Source organism: Xyrauchen texanus, chromosome 8 (genome assembly GCF_025860055.1).
Source record: "Xyrauchen texanus isolate HMW12.3.18 chromosome 8, RBS_HiC_50CHRs, whole genome shotgun sequence".
Lineage (NCBI taxonomy): Eukaryota > Metazoa > Chordata > Actinopteri > Cypriniformes > Catostomidae > Xyrauchen > Xyrauchen texanus.
In genome coordinates this window covers 18,546,208-18,570,374 of record NC_068283.1, presented here as the reverse complement: position 1 = coordinate 18,570,374, position 24,167 = coordinate 18,546,208, and the positions used below count along the sequence as shown (strand labels likewise).

General features: G+C 37.4%; 1 protein-coding gene across 2 annotated transcripts in view; it reads right to left on the bottom strand.

The window, feature by feature from the left end:
* The window catches only part of rnf216 (ring finger protein 216), a 33,116-nt gene extending 9,679 nt beyond the window's left edge, over positions 1-23,437 (bottom strand). The window contains exons 1-13 of one of the 2 annotated variants that reach the window (XM_052133117.1): positions 22,933-23,437; positions 21,995-22,139; positions 21,700-21,830; positions 19,946-20,539; positions 17,992-18,068; positions 17,801-17,903; positions 17,251-17,412; positions 16,967-17,081; positions 15,943-16,079; positions 15,750-15,800; positions 13,084-13,221; positions 12,475-12,623; positions 11,662-11,740 (exon numbers count right to left, since the gene is read on the bottom strand). In XM_052133117.1, the coding sequence (XP_051989077.1) occupies positions 11,662-11,740; positions 12,475-12,623; positions 13,084-13,221; positions 15,750-15,800; positions 15,943-16,079; positions 16,967-17,081; positions 17,251-17,412; positions 17,801-17,903; positions 17,992-18,068; positions 19,946-20,539; positions 21,700-21,830; positions 21,995-22,061 (1,803 nt within the window). In that variant the 5' untranslated portion in view covers positions 22,062-22,139; positions 22,933-23,437. Of the gene's footprint in view, positions 1-11,661; positions 11,741-12,474; positions 12,624-13,083; positions 13,222-15,749; positions 15,801-15,942; positions 16,080-16,966; positions 17,082-17,250; positions 17,413-17,800; positions 17,904-17,991; positions 18,069-19,945; positions 20,546-21,699; positions 21,831-21,994; positions 22,140-22,932 lie in introns of both variants that reach the window. The other variant, XM_052133116.1, reaches the window with a different exon arrangement.
* Positions 23,438-24,167: the final 730 nt, after the last annotated feature.

The window sequence follows — 24,167 nt, the reverse complement described above, 5'->3', positions numbered from 1 at the left end:
TATAGAATACACACAATATAGAATACACAGTATACAATAAAAATATACAGAAGGTTGTATTGTGCTGTATTGACATTCAGGCTGTCAGTTGATAGTCAGTTGCCATTGTGTTGTTGACAGTCCAGTGCGAGATAATAAGATTAATAAAAAGTGCAGATACCTCGGTCGAGGTTCCAAGTGAGCTGAGCAGATACTAAATGTCACGTCACAATCCTGCAGATCAATGATTGGTCAGAGAGAATTGTCACTATCAGAGTCACTTTCGAATTGTAAAAGGAAATGGCTGTGCACAAAACCATGCTGTGGTCAATAAACAAGGTGCAGACATTCCACTCGTTAGCGACGAACGAAACAAAAGGAAAAAGTCTTTCAGGAAGTGTCTCAGCTGTTGGCCACACACAGCTACCACCGGACCTACCAACATGTGTAGAGAAAAGTAAAAAAAAACTTAAGTGACTATAGAGCCATCAAGGACCACAACAGCCGGAGTGGTTCAGAAACAGAAGAAAGTGGTTCGACCAAATAGACGCAATCTATGGCAATAGACTGGCGAGTAATGAGAGGAAGAGTGTATGGAGGATGGTACGTTTTGTGTTAACTATTATTCTTCTAATTATTCTTAAAGCTTCACTTTATTTAGTTAACCAGCAACTGGAAAGCTTGCTTCTAAAACAACCAGGCCAATTTATCTGTTACACTTGTGTAAAATCACCATGAAACAACTGCTTTATGCAGCACAAGGAGCTATTAGCTAACAGCTAGCGGTCATTTTATTGTTTATGGTCAGTAATGTTAGTGTCGTATTTAAGATGATGTCACTGCAGTAGAGGTGGCGCAACTATGACAATCAGCCAATAATCCCACCCATGTTGAGGCGGCACTAAACTGCAGTGGAAAAGCAAGCTCAGAAAAGTACAGTTGAATTAACAGAGTCTAGTCAAACCATAACGTGCAGTGGAAAAGGTGATGATAAATTATATGTGGTAAAAAACAAAATCTGTGGAGTGGTTACATTTTTTTTAACGACTTCAATGACTTGATTTAAACTTCTGACTTCAACTGTAGCTTAAAAAAGTAATAGCACATCATGTCCAAAGGAAAATGGGTAAAGTTAAAATTTTTGTCCCAACATTTAATACTTACGGTTTGGGGTAAAAACATTTTTTAAGTAATTCATACTCATTTTAAGCAAGCAAATAGCTTTGATTGACAAAGTAGCTACAGTAGACTGAGTGCACGCAGTCCCCAGCCCTTCCCTTTGGATGCGAGTCATCGTCTGTCTGGTTGCCTAGAAACAATTTTTCATCTGTTCCATTTTAGCAATGCATGCCCACAATGCTTCGCCTTTCAGCTGACTGGAAAGGACATCTGAGTGCGACATGCAGCTAAAACTGCTAAATTCAAAGCGTGAAGTTTGCTGTGCTAAGACTGTTTACATGGCACAGCCAAAATCATGCTCTGAATTTTACATATATAAATATATATAAATATATTCCAACAGATTTGAACATGTTAAACGCAACTTGATTCTATATAGTCTCAAACAGCTTCGCCCACATTCACTGGCTGCTTGTCATCACATTTACAGAATGAGGAGGGGATTTATTTTGAGTCAGCACACTGGCACATGGCCAAGCTCCTTGTATTATTAAGATAAACATTAGCCGTTATTTTCATGAAGAGATAAGTGGGCACAATGAAATGGCAGCTGAAGATCCAACCCCTTCCTCCACAGTCTTCAAACCAATCAGAGAAAGAGAGATGAACTGATGGAGAAGGAACACACATGGCCACTATACACAGAGAGAGCTCTCTAATGCCATAACTGAGTGTTGCCAGGTAACCGTCCCCATGGTAAATTCCATTAGCATAAATATTTAAAGCTAATGGTGAATATTAATGACAGTGACAGATGATAAATGACAACTTGGTGTGGCTTAAAAATCTTCAAAACAATTGCTCCTGGCCCCTGGGTGTCATCCTAAGCTGGATATTGCAAGACATACTAGCAAAATAACAATGTCTTTCAAAAGTGTATGCCAGGGAAATATACTTATGAAAACCAACATTCTGCTTCAGGCTCACATATTGTTCAAGTTGTACAATATTTATGAGCACAATTGTAAAGATTCTAGAAACTGTACCGTTTTAAAACTAAACTGGGCATTGGTGTAAAAACCAAAGCATACAATAGCCATGTGGCATCAAACATGTAGATGTGAACTTAAAGCACTACTGTAATAATGCATCGCCTCCTAGTGGAGAACAACAGCACAGCATGGGAGGGAGGACAAGCTAAGGAGCGTCAATTACACGCAAGACTCTATGGAAGCTGTTAGAAAAGCTATGGAAGTCATGTTAAGATTTTTTTTTTTTTTCATGGCTAAATTTGTAATTCTGACAAATCAATGCACCAGTACACCACCAGCACTTTATAGATTATATAGAGATCATTCAAAACACTACCAGCATATGTCTACATTTTCTTATGTAAAACAAAGATAAGCTTACTGTGAATGTAAAAAAATAAAAAAAATAAAACAAGATGAAGTGTCATTTAAAACTATAAATCTTTTCAGATAAGTAAACTTAACAACAACAACAACATTTTAAGTGTAGATGCCCATAAATGGTGTATCTGCATATCAACAAAGAGATAACAAGAAGTGAATGCAGCGCTCTCTAAAGGTGACTCTCACTCTGAGAAGTGTGAAAGCACAGTGGTACCTTCATTTATATATGCGACTAAAAATACAGCAGTGACATCACGCTGACATCACTTGAAACAGTGCTTCCTGGTTCAAAGCATACCTTGCAAGGCCAGGCTGACACTTCCTGATCAGCAGAAAGCATGCATGGAAACAGAGCAGGCAGACTCAGATACACACAGGTCTCCACTATTACGTAAAATCTCTTATCTCTGTTCTGGCAAACAGTGAAGATTCCTTCAAGAACAAACAAGTATTTGATTTATGAAGCTAAAAAAAAGAAAGAAATGTACAACCCTATGGACATTATTCCTTCATGCTTGAAAGGATATTTCAGCCAAAAATATGGCAAGCCTTTTTAACACTTAAAACACTGAAGTCACTGGATGCATAAGTTAGGCATATGTGGTATCATTTGAAAGCTTAGAATCTGAACTTTGCAGAGAACCAAATCAATTATCCTTTTATTCATTTACAAAAGATAACAAAATAAGGCCTGAAAACATTTGTGTTGCAAATTGACCCCACCTAGAGGTTAACTTGTAGAATTGTTTTTTTAATAAATATAAAAGTTCACATAACACTTAAATAGACAAGACATATATCAAATGAAAGCTCTCATTCTCAGGAAGCAGTCTATATTTTGTTGCTATAATACCACAGTTTGAAATATTTAAAAAATATCACCACGTGAAATTTTATTTTGATAAGGCATAAAATGCCTCTTTTCTTTGCTGACTACTGATCAGTAAGCCCCAAATAGCCCCAAACATTATAATAAATCTTACCTTGGGTTGTTAGCTTTAAAATGCATTGTTTGTTAACTTTCTTGGGTGAATAATCCAAAGTTGTGTCAAAAATGTTTCAGAACAAAATATGAAACAAATCATCAGCAAAATAGGTTCTCATCTACAGAAGATTAAATGTTCACAAACACATCATTGTAAAGCTAGGATTCTCTGCTTTCCAATGACACATAGATTGGGGTTATAGACAACTCAGCAAAGATATTTAACAAAACATTTGGGAAGTTCTCAGCACTTGATTTGTTGTCTATAGATGATGGTTAAAATGCATTAGAGCACCACCTACATTTCAGTCCAGTATAATGTGATGGAAGGTGATAGAGGAAAATGGAATAAAAGACTATTTGCTTGAAAATTGAGGACACAGAACTAAAATGGCATTCTTTAAAAAAAAAAAAAAAAAACGTATATCATAAAATTGTACACACAATTTTATTGATTAATTATAGGATTAACGTCTTAATTTAGGAGGTTATCTGTAAAATGAGACTTTTTTTATGAAATTAGTCCATGTGTGTGAACCGGGAGCTTTCAAATGAGTGAAAAATGTCAGGCGGAAGACAAATGATCCTGTGTAAGTGGTTAAGTTTTGTTTGTACTGTTTTGTTGTATTGTTTACTTTATCTGTTAATAGTAATGCAATTGAACTACATAGTTTTTGTGCACAACTCCAAATTAGAAGGATCCTTGAATAATTTACAGCTTATCAAGAAATTAATTTCATATGCAAGCAAAATGGACATAACGACTGCATCAGAAAGCTTTGGCGGCTGCCTTGCTGCTTAGGTTTGGAACAACTTGAGGATGAGTAAATAATGACAGAATTTTAATTTTTGGCTGAAATACCTTTTCAGCTGGCCCTTTCAACCAAAAAGAACAATTAGCGTGAGCAAAGAAATGCTTAAACTATAAAGAGTGAGGTAACGTTCTCGCAGGCAAAGACTTCAGTCTAGTGTGCCATAAATCACAGTAAGTGCTGCAAGGGGGGTGATACACCTAATGTGCAGAAGAAATGTGACTGCAGACGCCGTTACAGAAAACACTGTTGCACAAGAGCCACAGGAACCTTCAACCCACACAGGATGTGTATGTGGCGTTCGTCTGTACCCGAGAGGGCCTATTTGGTGTAATGAATATATAAAAAATAGCTGTCATCTAGCATAGTGAGCTCAGTAGTACCAAAACAAACTGGAAAAACAACTTCACAACACAAGGAAAACGGCTTCAACGGCAAGTCTTTATCTCAACAAAACAAGCCCATTGGTTAAAAATTGTGGTTTCACCACATATTCTTGTAACTTGAATCTGATACAACAAAACTAGCAACCCTGCATTTCCTGTTAATCACTGCATGTCATTTAAGGTGAAACCTAAATAACCGGAAACCACAGCTCCAGCCAGTCAGGCTAGTTTTATCAGGACTGAGTGTATTTGTGTAAACGTAGTCCACTCATCTTCAGGACTCAGTTTCACATTATACTGTATACCAGTTCATTGTGTACCTTGTTTTCAAAAAAGGCGCTTGTCACACGTTGATGAATTCTCATTTACGTTATTGTATGAATATAAAGTCAGGTTTCTAAAATCCAAATAAGTTTAATCGATACAGAATCATTTACACAGCATCATATAAACTTGCCATGATAAAATAAATCTCTAAGTGTAACTTTCATCTTTAACATTCACTCCATAGTAAAGATGACATGTGAGAATTGCACGTTACAGAGTGCCTGCACACAGACATGTAGGAGCCTGAATCTTTATTTCCCCCAGAAAAGCAGTTAATGTCAGAGGACAGTGAAGCAATAATTTGGGCAAGTGCAACGCAATAGCAGGCTTACAATGTGTTTAATACTACTACATTTTATTTGTGAAGTACCAAGTAGGGTTTAACAAAGTGCTTTATTATTTCAAGGCTTTTGAAAGCACAGAAACACTGCTTTTGACATAACCACATCATCTAGGTTGAGAAGCCACCGGCCTCTGGCATGAACTACTCAGTGTTCATAAACTTGTTAGAGAGTGGGAACTGTTGCAACATCTGTTGAGGCAGCTTTCTGCTTCTCTCCTGAAGCAGCATGTAAGAGTGTTCAGCAACAGCAGGCCTTATAAGGCAGAAGAACAGATTTAGAGAGCATCCGATTAGGGTGCTGCTTGTTTTGGAGGATCACAGTCCTGAATGAGCCTCAGGCAGAGAGCGATGCACCTACAGCATGTGCGAACACAAATAAAAACGTCTTTAGGCCAGGGTTTGATATCCCTAAGCTATAACACAAAAGGTGTTTTTTTTTTTTTTTCAGTATTCAAAGGTTTGGCTCATGCAGCTCATGATAAGTGGTTAGCGGGGAGTGCTGAGGCGGGGCTGATGCCTTTTGAACAAAAACAACTCCCTCTACACTCATCTATGGTGGATTATGCAGCATGTCAGAACAACGGTTTGATTGTTTCCATTCTATGGAATGCAACTTTTAGATGTGCTGGGCTATATGAAAGTTAAGAGTATAAAAACTATAATCATGAGGGTACTGAATATGTTGTTATACAAAACATGGGTGCAAACCATGCGCTATAGAAAACAGTGCAGCTGTTGCTGTATATCAACATGAAACAGAGAAACATGGGTACATGGAAAATAAACAATGTGAACATAAGCCAGTACGCAGAGCCAAGGAGTGGGGAAAGTTGGCCTGTGAAGGCCACTCTAATATTCAATAGCTGTTTAAAAAAAATAATAATAATAATAATATCTGGGTCAAACATGAACTGTACCAAAATTCAAATGTAAGGGATCGGGTTCTGGCCAATGAGGGTCCTGGACACTGTGAGGGGTGGAGCCAAAGAAGCAACGCAGGGGAAAAAAATTTGTCAGTTATAGAACTTTCATCTTCACCAAGGGAAAAGAGGGGAGGCATAGGGTAGAGCATGTCTTCCCTCCTCAAGACAGGAACTTAAGGGCACATAACACCACAGACATACAGGACATCAGATAGAGAGAGGACAGAAAATACTTGTGTGCTGAAACATGAGTATCAGTGTCATTAAAGGAGCACTGGGATTCCAGAGTTTCTAACTGACTGTTCTATCCATGAACAAATGAGGGTTAGAAAGCTGCAAACATCTTCACTGCTCAAACCATTAAAAATCCTCATTGTTTGCTGTAATCATGATACACTCCGAGACATGTCCATTCCGACATATCCAAACAATATGGCTTTTTCAATGACCATTCCTTAAAGTTTTCCATTTGGTCCTACCTAATCATAAATATTCGGTTACAATCTTAGATGTGAGGCTCAGTAATGTGGCTCGGTCAGTACATTTTCATGTGCAGTTAAAATCGGTAATTATCGTTGCGCGCATCATCTTTGTCTTTCAGGTCATGTGCGAAACACAGAGGTCCATTTGTGGTCCGATTGACGTGTATACATGCTGGACATAGCCAGCTGTGATTTCTTTTAAGTCACTTTTAAAAACGCACTTGTTCTCTTTGGCCTACAAATAAGGTGCATATACGTGTATATGTATGTGTATATGTGTACATATATGTGTGTGTATGTATGTGTATGTATATATATATATATATATATGTATGTGTGTGTATGTGTATGGGTGTTTCTATAGATATATTTATACTTATATATTTTTTTCTGTCTATTTTATATTTCTCTCCTTCGAGTATGATACTAGTATTAAACCCGTTACTGTTTTCTCTGTTTTTATTTTCTACTACTGATAGTCTCTGAGACTGCTTGGACGTCTCCCGTTTTAAGGTGTTCTTAACCTTGTTGTACTGTTTTATGATGTGCTACTACACATGGTGTTGGTGTCTTTTAATTCTGTAGTTCTGTAAAGCACTTTGGTCAGTCAGTGGCTGTTATAAAATGTGCTATATAAATAAAATTGAACTTGAACATAGCCAAAATACAAATAGCATTATCAAGGCATGTTATTCTGACATTGGGCTGGTATGATTTCAGTCCGAATAAAACGGTCATTTTTAGAAGTCATATTATTTTAGTCTGAAATCAAACTTTGTGGGTTTTTTTGGTCTATTTGTGAATCTGTTTAAGAACGTTATAGTGAAAATGACTGTAGAGTAATTAGTTTGACTAATTCTGACTAAACTAATTTGTCATTTTAGCTCAGTGGTTCTTTACTGGTGGGTCTCAACCCAAAAACAGGTTCCTAAAATCTGATCTGAAACTATACTAAAATACAAATAATAAAAGCAACTAACCATTTGAAAGCTAATAGGTAGGAGAACAAAATAACTATGCTTATCTTTAGAAACTGAGAAAAAAAACTTGCTATTCTTTTGTTGGTTATATCGCAGGCCATGCCTCCAATTATGTCCTATGGTATGTTGGCCCAAATTAATTTATCACTTGGTAGAAGCAAGTCAACATGCGCTTGTCTTATGAAAACATTGAATCAGACCATGTTAGTGTAACAGTAGCCATCTGGTACGTGCTGTGCAGTGTGTGTAAACCTCACTCCCTTGGCCTAAAGAGTCGCATTAGTGACTGAAGCTAGAGTCTGTAGCCTTTAGCCTCCTTGTTAGCGCCCGCCTCCCATGCCAGAGACCTCTGTTCAAATCATGCTCAGAGCGGGTGAGCAGGACCAGTGGTGCCGTAACCCAAATGGGAGTGAGGTTTAGGGGGGTGAGTGTAACAGTAGCCAGCTGGTATGTGCTGTGCATTGTGTGTAAACCTCACTCCACTGGCCTCAAGAGGCGCACTAGCAACTGATGCTATAAGCCTTAGACTTAAGCCTCCTTGTAAAAGTGCGCCTGCCTCCCATGCCCGGAGACCATGCTTCAAATCCTGCTCGGAGTGGGTAGGCAGGACCGGTTACATTAGGAAAAATGCAATGAGCCAGACCACATAAAACAGACGTTCACCAAGACTTCATTGTGCTGACAACAATGATGGGCTGCCACTTTGTCAAATGTGAAATCTGGGTCCTACTGAGAAACACTGATTAGCTGACACTCTTATCCAAAAGCAACCCACATTACATTATACACAGGGACAATCATCCAAGAGCAACCTGAAGTCTTTTAATCATAGGCACAGTGCTGACAGCTCCAGGAACAACCCTTTAAGCATTTGAACCTACAGCCTTTCAGTTACCAGTCCAGATGTATAACAACCCCATTTACTTGAGACTCTAGATCTCCTGTTGCTTCAAGTTCATGCATCTATCAAAGATCCATACATGATCCATAGATCAATTGCCAAATATATCTAGATTATCTACCCCACAAATTTGTTCCAGAGAGGATCAAATTTGTTAAAGTCCTCGTAATGCTGGCCAAGTTGAGCACTATGCTACACAAGAGCCCAGTTCTCCATCTTGATAGGAATGCCACGATGAGAGACAAAAAGTGGGTCACATTATGAAATCATACTACACGTCTGTTCTCAATTTCCCTGCATCCTGTACTGTGACTTAGCCAGTAGAAAGAGAAATAGGAGGGGAAAAAAAAATGGAGGCCCTGCCTGATGATGGCACTTAATCCATCATCAGTGCAGAGAGGAGGGCCGAAGATGTGGCCGTTTGAGCGGCTTCCCCCACCTTCCCTTTCCTGGCATGCTGTTATCTATCAGCAGCAGATGTGTAGCAGAGTAATACAATTCACTGGTATTATAGAGCAACAACGCCATCTAAAGGACAACTGGTATAAGACAGAAAATACACAGAAGTGCCAAGCACTGTACTAATAGAAATGCCTACCATAATCAACCCTTTCATGAAGATAAAGCAAGCAGATTTTCCTAGACTACTAATACTACTAATCACTCCATTCATTCTTCAGTTCAACATAAAAAGCTTCAAATTTAAAGAGCACTTCATAATGTTACTCATATCATAAGCAGTTGCCATTTAAGTGTTTAACATTGAATCACCCATCCTCTCTCAATATTAGGGTTGGGGTCAGTGTCCAAAAAATAGCCTATGCCGGTTCTTGAGTTTTTCTTTTGTTTTTGGCCAATTCACATTCTTTGTGCATATTGCCACCTACTGGGTTGTTGTGCAAATATGATTTATTTGTTTTTTTCTTTGATTTATTTCTCCCTTTTTGCCCAGTAGGTGGCTAAATGCACGAACAATGCGAATCAGTAAAAACTCACACCAATCTAATAAATTCTGAAGACATAGATTTAACCACTGGAGTCATATGGATTACTTTAATGCTGCCAAGTTGAGCTTCCAAGTTCTGGTCACCATTCACTTGTATTGTATGGACCTACAGAACTGAAATATTATTAAAAAAAAAAAGAGAATTTTCATTTTTGGGTGAACTAGCCCTTTAATTAATAATACATATTAGGTAATGAATACATGTAAACACACGACACATGACAAGGAGGCCTGTGGTATCACGACACAACTTTATAGCGCATTGCATGCCCAGTATTAGCTCCAGAATGCATGCTCACAGATGGCACAAAGACCGTTCACCGACCTATGATACATATTGCAGTGCACAAAAATGGTTTCAGTCTGGCTGGCATTACGCAGCTTCCCAGAGTTGAGGGTGCACAGGTTTTTAATCATTCTGCTGGTAAAAAAACATCTTGCCAACAAGCTATTAGGCTGCAACAGTAACGTGAACTACCGTAACAAAAACTTGAATGATAAGCCATTACTTGTGAATAACAAGCAAATTTCATTTCCTATTATTACTTTAAGATTCAACCTAACCTGGGAAATTTTAACTATATGACAGGAATTCAAAATATACTTGATAATGACAACATGTACATTTATCCTCCCTGAGCTTTAGTTTGAAAGAAACTCATGACCACAGCCCTTTTAAATGCATTTACTGTGATAAGTGATGGAGACAGAGACAAAGAGAGATAAATGGAAAGTGACAGAAAAATGTAAAGACTTGACAAACTGCAGGGAGCTCTAACATTTCTCTCAGGGCTGTTGAGAAAGTGGCTGTTAGTTCAATGTCCTTGACATGCTCTGCATGTCAGCTGAAATCCAGGCAGACAGCCCCCTCACTCCTGACACTGCCTGATACATTTCACACAGCATTACACACAACCACCCACCACTGATAAGACAAAAGCAAAGGGCATGACAAAACATTCCTCTTAAAATTCAGCCCATACAGCAGGGTACAAATGTCTGAGTCCACTTGTGATAATATGTCTATTTCCCTGGTTTCACAGATTTAAGCAAGCTTTATTCACAAATGAGAAAAGCTGAATTGAAACATTAACATGACTTTCAAAATGTCTTGGTATTGTTGTTACGCCCCTCTTTTGTTTTAATGACAGCATGGACTCCACAAGTTTATGCAAAACCTGATGATCCATGTTATCACAGTATGATTTGAGCTTTAGCTGTCTCAAAAGAAGCAAGTAAATCCTTTTGTACAAAGTAGTTAACATGGTCACTAACATGTTTTTTAATTAGTGACCTAAAAATTGTGTAGAATTGTACATATTTGCATTAATTTTACGTCATAACGTTTCTTTGTTTTACATTTTACAAACTCCTAAAACTGTTTATTTCCATATTTAAATTAGATTTTGTATCCCAGATTTTCAATGTAGACTTTTGAACTCCACTGTTCTTAGAGAGACTGAACTGATAATGTCTACTCAAGCCTGTTTTTCAAGACCTCACCTTTTGCAAACATGGCACAAGCTGTGGTTTGTGATCCACATAGCGAGGTTATAATCAAACTTTTCCCCTTTATCATTTACCAAACATCATGAGACAGTGATATACTGGAATACTGATTCATCAGGCTGTGGTGAACTCCTCAACCCCTGTTAAGCTCCGTTTAGAGTTCAGAGTGCTGCATATTTATAGCAGACATGATGAATGCCTTTCTCTATTCTTGCCATTACCCGACAAATTCCAGCTGACTAAACCCTGCCAATGCAAAAATACCATTAGTTTCACATCCCCAAACACTGCATATCACAAGGCCCTTGACTGCAAAACACTGATTCTGCTGACCCTTTCCCATGGCGCCACCAAGTGACTACTTGGTGACTCCGATAGAAGTGAACAGAGAGAAAACCAAGCCAGATCAGGATAGAATTTTTTATAAAAGGAACCACTGCAAAAAGAGATGTCATTGAATAATTACATGCATTCAAACAGGGAAACAGACCAACCTTTCTGCAGCGAGGGTTTGGGCAACTGAACAGAGAAATCTCTTTGTCCAAAAGTGCTGGGAAGTTACAAAATGGACACCTTGAAAAGAAAATGAAGAATTTTTTTTAATGAATTATGATGGTGAGGTCCACTTATGTTTTTATAGACTTTTTGCACCAAATACAGTCTCTGACCCTTAAAATTAAATAGGCTGTCAAGATTTTAAATGAATAAAGACTAAAATTGTGGTTTCTCACACAAAGATTTTGAATGGCTACATAAGACTTGAAATATAGAGCTAAAGTCTTGACTAATTATTACAAGACATTCTGGAATACTCCATTCTGATTGGTCAATGGTGCCATCTAGCAGTCTGATATTTATCGGTATCAACCGCACATCCTTGTATCAGACCACTCCTCCAGGTATTTCGAGCCATCTTTTCTACATTCTCGGATCACTGTACAATCTCTACAAGTAAGCTAATAAAATTATTTTTACTCTAATAAATGTTTCATGAGCATTTATTTATTTGGCCAGTAGTCTTGTAATAGGCTGTAAAAGTCAGATGTATATTTTCACAAAATAAACATCAACAGATCTCCGACGCAAACCGGAGGTGTGTTTCAGATGTTCAGCTATTTATTTCTTCTCACATAATTACACAGTCAATGCAAATCAATATTTTATGTCCATTTATTTATTCATCCATTATTTAACAGTTAAATATTTTTTTGTTCCATGAAAAAAAAAAAAGAATGTTTCGGAATGATATGAAGTGAATAAATTATGACAGAATGTTCATTTTTGGGTGAACCACTGCCTTAACTCACCTGACTAGTTCGTCAGCACAGGTGGCCGCTACAGCCTCCTCTGCCTGTCGCTCATAATACTTAAACAGAATGTTCTCAGGTAAAACTTTCTCCAGTTCACTTGTAGGGAAGGAACATGTGCAGTTGCCATCCATACAGCTCAACTCTGACTGCAAACAAACACAAATCCCAATTTTCACATATTCTTACTCAGAACCAGCATTTTATCACTTAAAACCTAACAAACTTCTTTTTGTGAAATGTTTTGCTTGAAAAGTTATCTTTCTTTGCCACTTGGCTTGACATTGTATTATTTAATGTATTCATATTCGTTCACTTTTAAGTGTGCATTTTTTTGGGGCCACTATTCGAGTAACAGAACCATCCAACAACAATTCATCTTAAAATGGAATGTTATTCATATCAGGAGGATAGAAATACAAGGAAGACAGGAGCGAAACTGGAATGCAGATAAAAAGCATGGGGCTGAAATGAAACCAAAATACAAGGGGCTTTCAAAATATGTGTTTCCACAAACATGCTGTTTGAAAAGAGTTGTGCACTGTAGATGCAGCTGTATCCTAACTATCAACGCTCTATTGCTACAATTATCCTCTAGGATTGGCTTACCCGTCCTGAACCAAACACTGCCTCCTGGGCATACTTCACCAGGCATTCCTTGCAGAAGAGATGGCCATCCGTACACTGGGTCATCTCCTCAAAGGCAAACTCCCCACAGCAGCATCCACACTCAATCAACTGCCCGTCCTTAGATCACATAGAAGACCAAAATCTCATTTTTATGTCATCTTTTAATGCTCTGAAATCACAATGTTTAGCTTCCAAATCAATAACGCATAATTATGCCCCTGAGACCGGTCAACCATTTCATTTTAAAAGCACATAGGTTAATACACCTGCTGTGTGTAACACACAAATCACTGCAATACACAGCTTTGAACGACTTAATGCTTTCAAAAAACAATGGCAATACAATAAAAGAGACCAATCAATATAGACAATTATTTACTAACGTAGTTACAATGTAAATTAATAAATTGATGCCAATAATTAATGTAAATAATTCACCCTTAAACGCATCCCTCAAGTCTTTAGTGACCGGGACCTCATTCCAGCCCCTGTACCTCATCCATTTTTTTTTGAGTTGTGCCCACACATCTTTAGTATTTCTCAACTTTTCTCTTATGAACAGTGACAAATTAGACTAAAATTGCAACAAAAAAAATACAGATACAGATATATATATATATATATATATATATACATACACACACACATACATACATACAGTACACTGCTGCTTGTATATTTCGCAAGCAGCAGTAGCATGCGGGATCTTTAATAAACTTTTCAAATAAAGTTAATTTACTTAAGTGTTTTTTCCTTCGCACTTGCTGATAATTATCAGATACGCTGCCTTTTGTTCTTCTTTTTTGTATAATTGCTTAAGTACCAAAAATGACCATAGGTTTGTAATAATTTCACTTTTTCTTTTTACGCTTCCATAAATAATATTTTTATCTAGTTAAGTTACTATCATAGGATATCTATATGTTTTTTTTTTTTTTAAGAAAATTTTGTACTAATATAGAAATAAAGTGACTGTGAATTTTTGGCAAAATGGTGATTAATTATTATTATTCCAAATGCATGTACAAATAGATATTATACATGCTTTTTCCAAGGTTGGGCAGAATACTTTAAGAAAGAGCACTTTAAGAATGTATTCTGGAATTAATACGATATGCTCTCTTAAACGTGTTCAGTATTGCAATCCGATACATCACAACATATTTATTTTTTTTGTGAATCAACTTATATTTTTTTTTTAGAAATATATAAAAAAAATGCCTGTATGTTACAATACCCGTCACACTGAATTAACCACACATGTCTATAAGCCACATGTTTAGAGTAGCAATTTACACTTTTTCTACTTCTAGTCCTTTTCCTATTTTAGTCCATTCATAGTATTATTGTCATTAATAACTGCTATTTCTTCATTCTATTAGTTTCTGATGTGGACGTGACTCGGCAAATGATTATAGAGATCTGTCAGTATTTCCTTTGCCTTTACACAGAAGCCGCAGCTGCATGAATGTATTTGCACAGCAACAATCACGGGAAACAATGTGTCAAGCATGCGAATGTTATATTTAAAAAACTTTGCCCTGGCTGTATTGATATTGGTGCACAGCTGACAGCATACTGAATGCAAAGACAATGGTGTGGCGATGCGGTTGCCAGATATTCAATCCAGGTATATGAATAAGATGTTGAATTTTCAATCTTAAGGAACAAACCTTATGGAGACGGTGGTTCATTTTTGGAGTATCCCAAAACTTTGTGATTTTTCACATCTGCCCTATTTTGTATTCATTATAAAAGTATTCTAAATTATTCTAACAAAAAGTTATTTTAGAAGTATCAAAGTATTTTCTGAATACAGGCGCTTGTTAACGTAAAGGGAGCGGAATACAGTTACTTCATTTTTGTATTCAGAATAGGTAATGCCGTTACATCCCAACCCTGGTTATTTCTTACTCAAGGTGGCACTGTTGTTTCAGTGATTGACTTGATTTACATTTGACATTGCTATGTGATGTTGAAGCAACGTGGAAGTAAACTATAGCAAGTGAAACACATGAACAGCATGATTTGGCTACCGTCATTCTGAAATTATGTAGGTTGTGCATCTATTTAGACTCAATAAGTGCTTGAGAAAATACATACGTGTAACCTATGTGTAGCTCAGAAGGTTTTTGTCCGTCAGTGGCGTGTCATGGAATTTTTCTCATTTTGATTTGTCCTAATTTGATGCATCATCTCTTTGATATATGAAAAATAAAACAAATCCGACTATATTCTATTATTTTCTAATTGTCTTGAAAATTTGACTACCTGGGCATTTTGTAGATCCATTTGTCATAGATATATGTGCCGGGACTCTAAAGAACCGAATGTCATGTTTGGTGAAATACCCATGCATTTAAGAGTTAAGTTTATAAGTTTTTAACTTAGTGTGCTATTTTATAGCTTCAAATTCATCTAATCCACTTGCCCAAAACTAATTAGTGGACAGGAACTAAATGTTGTGTAATAATGGCATAAAAGAGAGGCTCACTGAAGTAAAGAGCTGAAAACATAACTCTTCTGCTCAAAGCTGTGGTTGAGGCACATAGAACAGCAGCTAAGAGTACAGCCTATGATTTTTATCATAATGTTTGACATGTCATTACAGAAGCCTCTAAAGTATGCAAACACTTCACACCCACCTTTTGATACTGCTCCTCGTTCACTTGCAAAGCCAAAAGGAAATCTTCATGCTGAAAGTGGGTGGTAAGAACCACACAATTATTGAACAATTAACAGCCTGTTAGCTTGATTCATTCAACACAACGCTATTTCTTTAGGTTATTACTGGAGGAAAAGAAAAAGTCAACTAAAGAAATTAGCTTTGTAAAGTACCTCAGCCATTTCCTTGGCTTTCTGCTCAAAGAACTGAAGCTCTTTCATAAGAGATGGCTCCAGTGTAGTCTCATTACCTCGGCTCCATCTCCGATTCTTCTCCAAAAAGAACATCTTTCTCTCCAGTTTAAAGGAACCTGAGATGAATTAGACAAAAATTAGCAAAGTCAAAGTCTTTGCATTTTTGTCTGATTGTGTTTTGATGTACTTTAAAAGCTACAGCCCGTTCACACAGGATGCACTCTTGTATTTTACTGTGCTATTTTTCAAATGCTGGTCTAAATATCCAGTTGACATGTGCACTGTATTTTCTAGACACAATCAAGTTAAAGGAATAGTTCACAAAAATGAAAACTTTGTCATAGTTCAACATAGTTTCAACCCTGCAAGATTTTATTTATTTCATGTAACACAAAAGACGACATTTTGTAATGCTTTTTCCATGCAATAATAACAAATGGTGAATCAGGTTTCAGAAAAGGACTCAAAAGCACCATAAATGTATAATAAAAGTGGTCAATTCGCAATGTTCCCGATATCTTGATATATTATACATTACATATTCTGATATCATATGATAGCTTTGTATTTTGAACAGACTTAAATTTTAGTCATTATTCACTGACAATCTAACTCTCTAGAGAGCTGTTAATTACGGTGACTAGAGTCAATGTGAACTAAATATATGTCTGATTAAAAAAACAAAACTGGTTCGACCATTTCATAAAAAAAAAAAAAAAAGATCAGACTAAAAAAAAAAAAAAAGTTTTGTACACAAATCGGACATCCAAGTAGAGCTAAAGGAGAGGGTTTTCAGTGAATAATGATGTGAATTTCAGTCTGTTCCAAACACAATGCTATTACATGGCTTCAAAAGTCTTTTAAACAAGTCGTGTGATCTATTTTCATGATACTTTTGCATGCTTCTTTAATTTTTTGGTGAACTATTCCTTTAAAAACAGTTTTGAATGCAAGAGTGAGTCCTGTGTGAACGACCCCTAAGGTGAGGAATACATGTAGTCACCCTGCTCAAACTTGAAGTCTATGAAGGCGCGCTCATTGGGCTCTCTCCTTCTCCTCTTCTTCCCTGAGGGGTCAGTTGAGTTCTCTTGCCACTTCTTGAGGGCTTCGAATAAGGCCTTCAACAGACACCAGAGGTATTAATACCATACACCTGAATTCAACAACTTTTATCAATACTTTAACACGACCACTCAAACACATGATGACACTAATGAAGATGCATGCCGTTAAAACCCCTTGGCATTAAAGGCTCACAGAAGAACTGAAGTACATATGAAGGAGCACCTTTCGGGTGATTGCATAGTGTCCTTTGAGGCAATTCAGAGCCCATTTGATATCCTGACAGCTCAACATTTTGAAGTCACGCATCAGCATATCTGCAGCTTGGACTACAACCTCTGGGCCAACAGTCTTTAGTTTGAAATAATCAAAATAATTTTCACTTTCCTGCACAAACAAGAAAAAAAAAAAAAGTTTGAATTTAAAAAATAAACCAACATAAGCTTCTTAAATTAGGTTTGTCACATATTTTGTCAAATTACATTTTTGTGAAAACTGGATAAGGATTTATAAGAAATGTATAAAGATACTCTCACAAGGATTGTGATATTATGATAATCAAACAACCATGACAAGAAAACGAGAAAACACTCACTGCTCTTGACTGAATAACTTTAGTAGCTTTAAAAAGTATTAATGCATTTACTTTTAAACAACTTTTAAACCTGTTAAAAAAAATATATGATTTTTGCCATAATTGAGCAGAGCTATACATGGCTATCTGAAAGACATAATATCCATACTTTCCACATGATGAAAATAAGCATGTGCAAACCTGTGTCTCAGAGTCATTAGTCTCGAGGAGCACACTACTTTGGGTCAAAACGGAGTTGGCTTTCTTCGGATACTCAGGATGTTCCAACAACAAATTGCATATTCTGCAATAAAGAACACAAAAAATGTTTCACAACATTTCTTATGTGAAGATGGCATGTGACAAATGAGTAGAGAAAACCTTGGACTTACATATTTAAATCTTTCAGCTCGCCTTTCTCTATCAGCTCTGCTAAATATGCTTCCTGCACATCTGGGAAAAGGTCCATCTGGAAATATGAGCCAAAACAAACCCAACCCTGCCATTAATGGAAGGTAATATGAACAGTGTCAAGTAAATTCTATAGACTGTTGTGCGTGAAAATCAGAAATACTCAAACAAGCCCTTCTGGCACCAACAATCATCCATGCGATTATCTAATCAGCCAATCGTGTGGCAGCAGTGCAAACAATCATGCAGACACGGGTCAGGATCTTCAGTTCACGTTCACATTAACCATCAGAATGGGGAAAAATTGCAATCTCAATGATTTGGACCGTGGCATGATTGTTGGTGCCAGAGTTTGAGTATTTCTGTAACTGCTTATCTACTGGGATTTTCACACACAACAGTCTCTAGAATTTACTCAGAATGTTGCCAAAAACATCCAGTGAGCGGCAGTTCAGTTGAAGGAAATGCCTTCTTGATGAGAGAGGTCAACAGAGCATGGCTAGACTGGTCTGAAATGACAAAGTCTACGATACCTCAAATAACCGCTCTGTACAATTGTAGTGAGAATAGAATCTCAGAATGATATTCTGAGATGTGGGTTGGCACTGTTTTGGTGGCACAATGGGGACCTACACAATATTAGGCAGGTGGTTTTAATTGTTTAATGAAAGATTACTAGTTCTAAAGTGATGTTTTTGAACTAGCAACGAAGGCTTGTGCTGTATCAAAGTAAGATGCTGAATTCAATGGTGGAAGAAAGTAGCTCCACTAACAAAAGTGTTTTACCGATCACAAGTGTGATGAAAACCACAAAATGTCTTGACAAAACCCTGAACGATGTCTGAAGGTGTGGCATCAGTGGTATTAGCAGATTAACTTTCTCCGGCCTATTGAATTATTGAAAAATAATGCACACCCAAAGTGCGCTCTGTTGTGTATATTTCAATAATTCATATATATATATTTATTGATTTTTTTTCAGGCTGTCAATCGATTAATTTGATTTAAAACATTTTAATCGCATATACAAATATTTGCTGAGAAAGCCCCTCATATAACAATAATTCAATATATAATGATGAAATAATTATACATGGATATATTTAACAATTATATATATATTCAGATAATTAAAATGCATTACATTCTTTTGGCAGAAGAGTTAATCATTGATAAGACAATACAAAAAGCGGCTTTAGAATACAATGTATTGTTTACTACCATATTATTGATCATAAGTCAATCATTGGCACACAGTTCACAGCAATCCATTTCACAAGTGAATTTGTCAATCAGTTGGAGATTTATTATGAGGGCTTGTTTAAGAACCCGTCAATTTACATCAGCGTCAGACATGCTTGTGTAGCGTCTAGGGTGCGTTGCATCATAAACATAAAATGTTTAGGTCACTGTGTCAAGTGAAATATAGTTTAATACTTAGAACACATCTGTATAAACTGAACGTTGCTCATCCAGCTGAAGTTTCACTTAATGCCCTCTGGAGCAAACAGGTGATACTACAAGCTTGCATTTCTCAGGAATCTTCCTTATACAGGGGCATGCGTTTAATTGCGTTAATTTGTTAACACGTTATTTATTATAAAATTAATCGCACTGAGTTAACGCGTTAAATCGACAGCCCTTTATTTTATACAAACATGCATATATTGTTTTTTGTATATCATCAATATTTTTGGAAATGTTAATGGGACATTCATACTGAAAAACTAAATGTAGCAATTATAGGCTACACTTGTAAAATGTACATGAATTTCTATAAATTTTAACCCATTTAATTTTAATTTCAATTCAAATTTGAATAACAACTCTTCATCTTGTTTGCTACCTTAATTCAAATTCAGAAATTCAAATAGAATTGAATAGACAATCTCAATTAAATTCTGAATGGTGGACAACCCTTATCATCAGACTTACCACTCCCTTCACCAGGACATTCAGGGCAGTCTGATCAGGGGCCTGCTGTATTAAGGGCTCTCTGGGCACTGACGGACCAGGCCTCTCATTGTCAGCAGGTGCGAGGAATCGTGCAGGAGCGAGAGGAGCAGCCACTGGCTGCAGTTGCGGTTCATCTCTTCTGATTTCCACCAGCACACCCCCCTGTGGTGTCAGAGGCCTGTCTGTGCTCTTTTCAGTTCTCTGCCGGATGACCACTTCAATTGTGTGGCCCATGACTGATGGACCCGATTCAGTTGCAGGTGCAGTTGAAACAGAATTGGCCTGATTTTCTGAGTGAGCACTGAGTAAAGGGTCCTTTTGAGGGGGCAGTGAGTCCACAACAGGCAATGGAGGTCTGTGCAAGGCATTTTCTCTAGACGTTGAGGGTACAGCATTCTGGTCCGTGGTTAAGACACCTATGGCTTGGTTTCCTAATGTAGGATGTACAGCGGCTACGGGAGGTTGACGGGTGTGTGTGTTGGATGGATGTCTGTCAGATCCAGATGCCTGGCTTGGAAAGGACCTTGCACCCCACTTTGAAGCTGGTCTGATCAGTTCACGATAAGGAGAGGGCTGTGGCTTCAAGAGAACAGATTATCACTTTTCTTTTTATAAAATAGATTAACCAAGAATGAAGAATGTCTAATTTTCATTAACTTTCTTGAAATAGAATTTTAAGAGACAAATAACACCATAAATGAGATACCGTGACTCCAAAAAGTATCTGGACACTAATGCCTTTGCATTAGATAACATAAAAAAGTGGCATTTATTTTCAAGACAAATAGCATACTTTTTATTTTTTTATTTTTTTATCCCATTTTGGAATGGCCAAGGTCCTCGTGGTGGCACGGTTACTCACCTCAATCCGGGTGGTGGAGGACAAGTCTCAGTTGCCTCCACTTCTGAGACTGTCAATCCATGCATTTTATCATGTGGCTCGTTGCGCATGACACCACGGAGACTCACAGCACGTGGAGGCTCATGATACTCTCCGCAATCCACGCACAACTTACCACGCGCCCCAGAGTGAGAACCACTAATCATGACCACAAGGAGGTTACCCCATGTGACTCTACCCTCCCTAGCAACCGGGCCAATTTGATTGCTTAGGAGACCTGGCTGGATTCACTCAACAACTATATTAGAACTCAAAACTACAGGGGTGTCAAAAAGCATACTTTAAGCAAAAATAAACGTTTTAGATTTTAAATAATTATACTGTTAAAAATAGGATAAAAAAGTATTTGAACAAATTTCTGAGTGTTGTTAAACACTCAGAAATTAGCCTAAGGCTATAATCTGACATATTTACATTTGTGAAAATGTTCATTAATATGTATTGTCCCTTTTAAGAAATTAATTTAATTAATTAAGTTCAAACATTAGTGGAACATGTCCATAGTCAAAGCCATGAACCATGAAGCCATGTTGTTACCTCTGCTTGGACACCTGTGTGAATCGGAGGGGAAATTACTTCATACATCTTCTAAAAATCACTTTTATTGTTTAAAAACAGTTGGTTAAAAGTAATTGATAAAATGGCTAAGAAAAGTTAATTCTAAAAAAGGTCTGGCATCATTTATTTTTTCTACAGATGCCTCTTAGTTTCACATTTTGTATCTCAAACAATTCAATAAAAAAAAATAAAAAATTAAATAATAAATTAGTGTGGCTTACTGAGTCCACTGTATTCACAAAAGCTCATTATCAATTCAAGGTAAAACCTTCACCTCTAAGATGCTCACTTCCTCTTCATCATCCCTGACCACAACAGGGACATTTGGTATGAACCTGACCGGTTCATCATCAGAATCCGACGATGAGGATATGGTTATGTAAGCCCTCGTCCTAAATCTCTTAGCTGACAAAACCACATAAAACAAAACAAAAACCGGGTCAGACTCAGGATGTCCCTATTACAGTACGGTTTATAAAATAGGTAATAAGACCAGATAAATCAAAATATTGTTCACAAGTTCACAATGTAGGCTGGCACAAGTATGTGAATTTTTGGGCAGCAACAACCTCGATTGCGAAGGGGGTTGATGCTTGCCAGGTGGATGACATCATCATCACTGGACCCGTCAGCCATGATAAGACGCACAGACTCCCTGAGTCTTCCACCTTCGCTCTCTCTCCCACACACAAACACCCATGCACATGCAGGAACCTGAAATCAAACATACATTGAACCACATTCATCATTTCAGATGGTAGATTAATTATGGTTATAATGAAAATATACTTCCTAAATGCCATGCAAATTCTTCAATTTCCAAGGAACTACTGTGGTTTCCAAAAATGACTAAGAACTTTTAAGCAGCCAAGTCATATTAATGAGGTCACCGTCTTAATTATCATTCACACAACATATTAACATTTAATTTACAACCCAAGAAGAGTTGAAAATAGAGAGTGATCCGAGAGTTAAGAGTTCGTGTTTTATTATCTTGTCACTGAATGAAACTGAGCACTGAGTAAAAGTAAATACTCGGGTGTATTTTATGCTTTAGGTTTATGTGTTATGTTTCAAATGCGTGTGAGATGCCCAAACAAGCTGTCTATGTAGAGTGCTCACTGGGTTTTGAGTCACAGCCTCTAAATTTAAACGAAGATTGTCAGAATGTGAAACATTGTTGGTGTTATGCTCAATTAGTCCTTTCTTTTTAAAACTCTGACATCCTTGGCATATATTTCACATATTGTGGTCAATTCATACTGTGACAGAGAATTACAATATCAAGTAACACAAATCAAAGAAACAAACAAATCTGGACTCGCTAAAGTCCCCTAGCAAAGCTCAGCTAGCTGTTTGGCGTTTACCCTTTAAAGCGCCAGCTGACATGACTTAGACGAGCCAGATTTTCATACTAAGGCTGATATTTCATCCTTAATTAATGACGAGAAAAAGAGCCCTGTAAATGACTAAAGCAGACGGAGAATGTTTAATGGATTACACGTACCTCTCAGTCACAATGTCCAGCACATCGACAACGTTTAATTTGGCGGATATCGAAACAAACGGCCAAAACAAGCGAGTGTGACGTCAGACGCAGGTGCGTCAAGCTGTGGCGGAGCCGTGGGCGTGGATGTATGTTGGGAGTTGTAGTTCTTCTCCACAGACCTTGTTCACGCTAGCGCCATCTTTGAATATTAATGGGGATGACAATGAGGCTGTGAGGGATTAGTCTCTTCAACGGGCTTTACTGCTGTTTAAAGTGTTTTTGGATTGTTCCACTGACAAAACATTGATAAAATATCTGTCCAAGAACATTCAGTATACAAAGAACTCCAGACAACATGAATTGTGGGAAATAAGATGAGATCTAGGAGCTTTATACCGTTCGTGCCATTGAACAGATGGTAGTGTCTTCGCTCTCATTGGTAGTCGCTCGTCATTTTCATAAAGTTGAATTTTTATAAAGTTGTCTTGTCTTGTCGCTTCCCACGGCGAACTCTGTCGCCAACTGTCGCGACAGCTCGTGTCGCCGGAAGTCGCTGTGCTCTCAATGAAATGTAATGGGATGGTGTCGCTTGCGGTGTGAACGGTGCTTTAAGGTCTATTATTGGTTGGTCTTATGGTACATTCTGTATTGCCACTAGATGTCCCTGTTTTCTTTGGTAATTCAGAAGGGGTTAGAAAAACATTTGACTATCATGCAAGTTCATGATTTTGGCGCAAATAAATAGGTAGTTATTTTAGTTTGTTGACAAATTCTTATCATAAACATATAAAACTTTTGCTGACATTTCTTGTTACCCTACAAATAATGACCCACAAAGTCGTTTTTAATTAGTTTTAAAGAGAAATCCTGGATCGATGAATATGGACGAATGGTTGGATGGATGCATAGATAGATAGATAGATAGTCTAGACCCAGTAGTTGTCTCTCAGATTTGGAAATTACCTGTATCATAGCAGGAAAATGGTATTGAAATATCAATCATTGAAATCATGCCCCTGCAATTATGACTGCCAACCCACTAAAATTGGTAGATGGCAATTCTTTGCTGTCTCTATTACCTAACCTAAAAGTGTGGTGGTGGTGGTGGGCTAAAGCACTGAACTGGTAATCAGAAGGTTCCTGGTTTGATCCCCACAGCCACCAACATTGATTGTGTCCTTGAGCAAGGCACTTAACTCCAGGTTGCTGCGGGGGGATTGTGCCTCTATTAAGTGCACTGTAAGCCGCTTTGG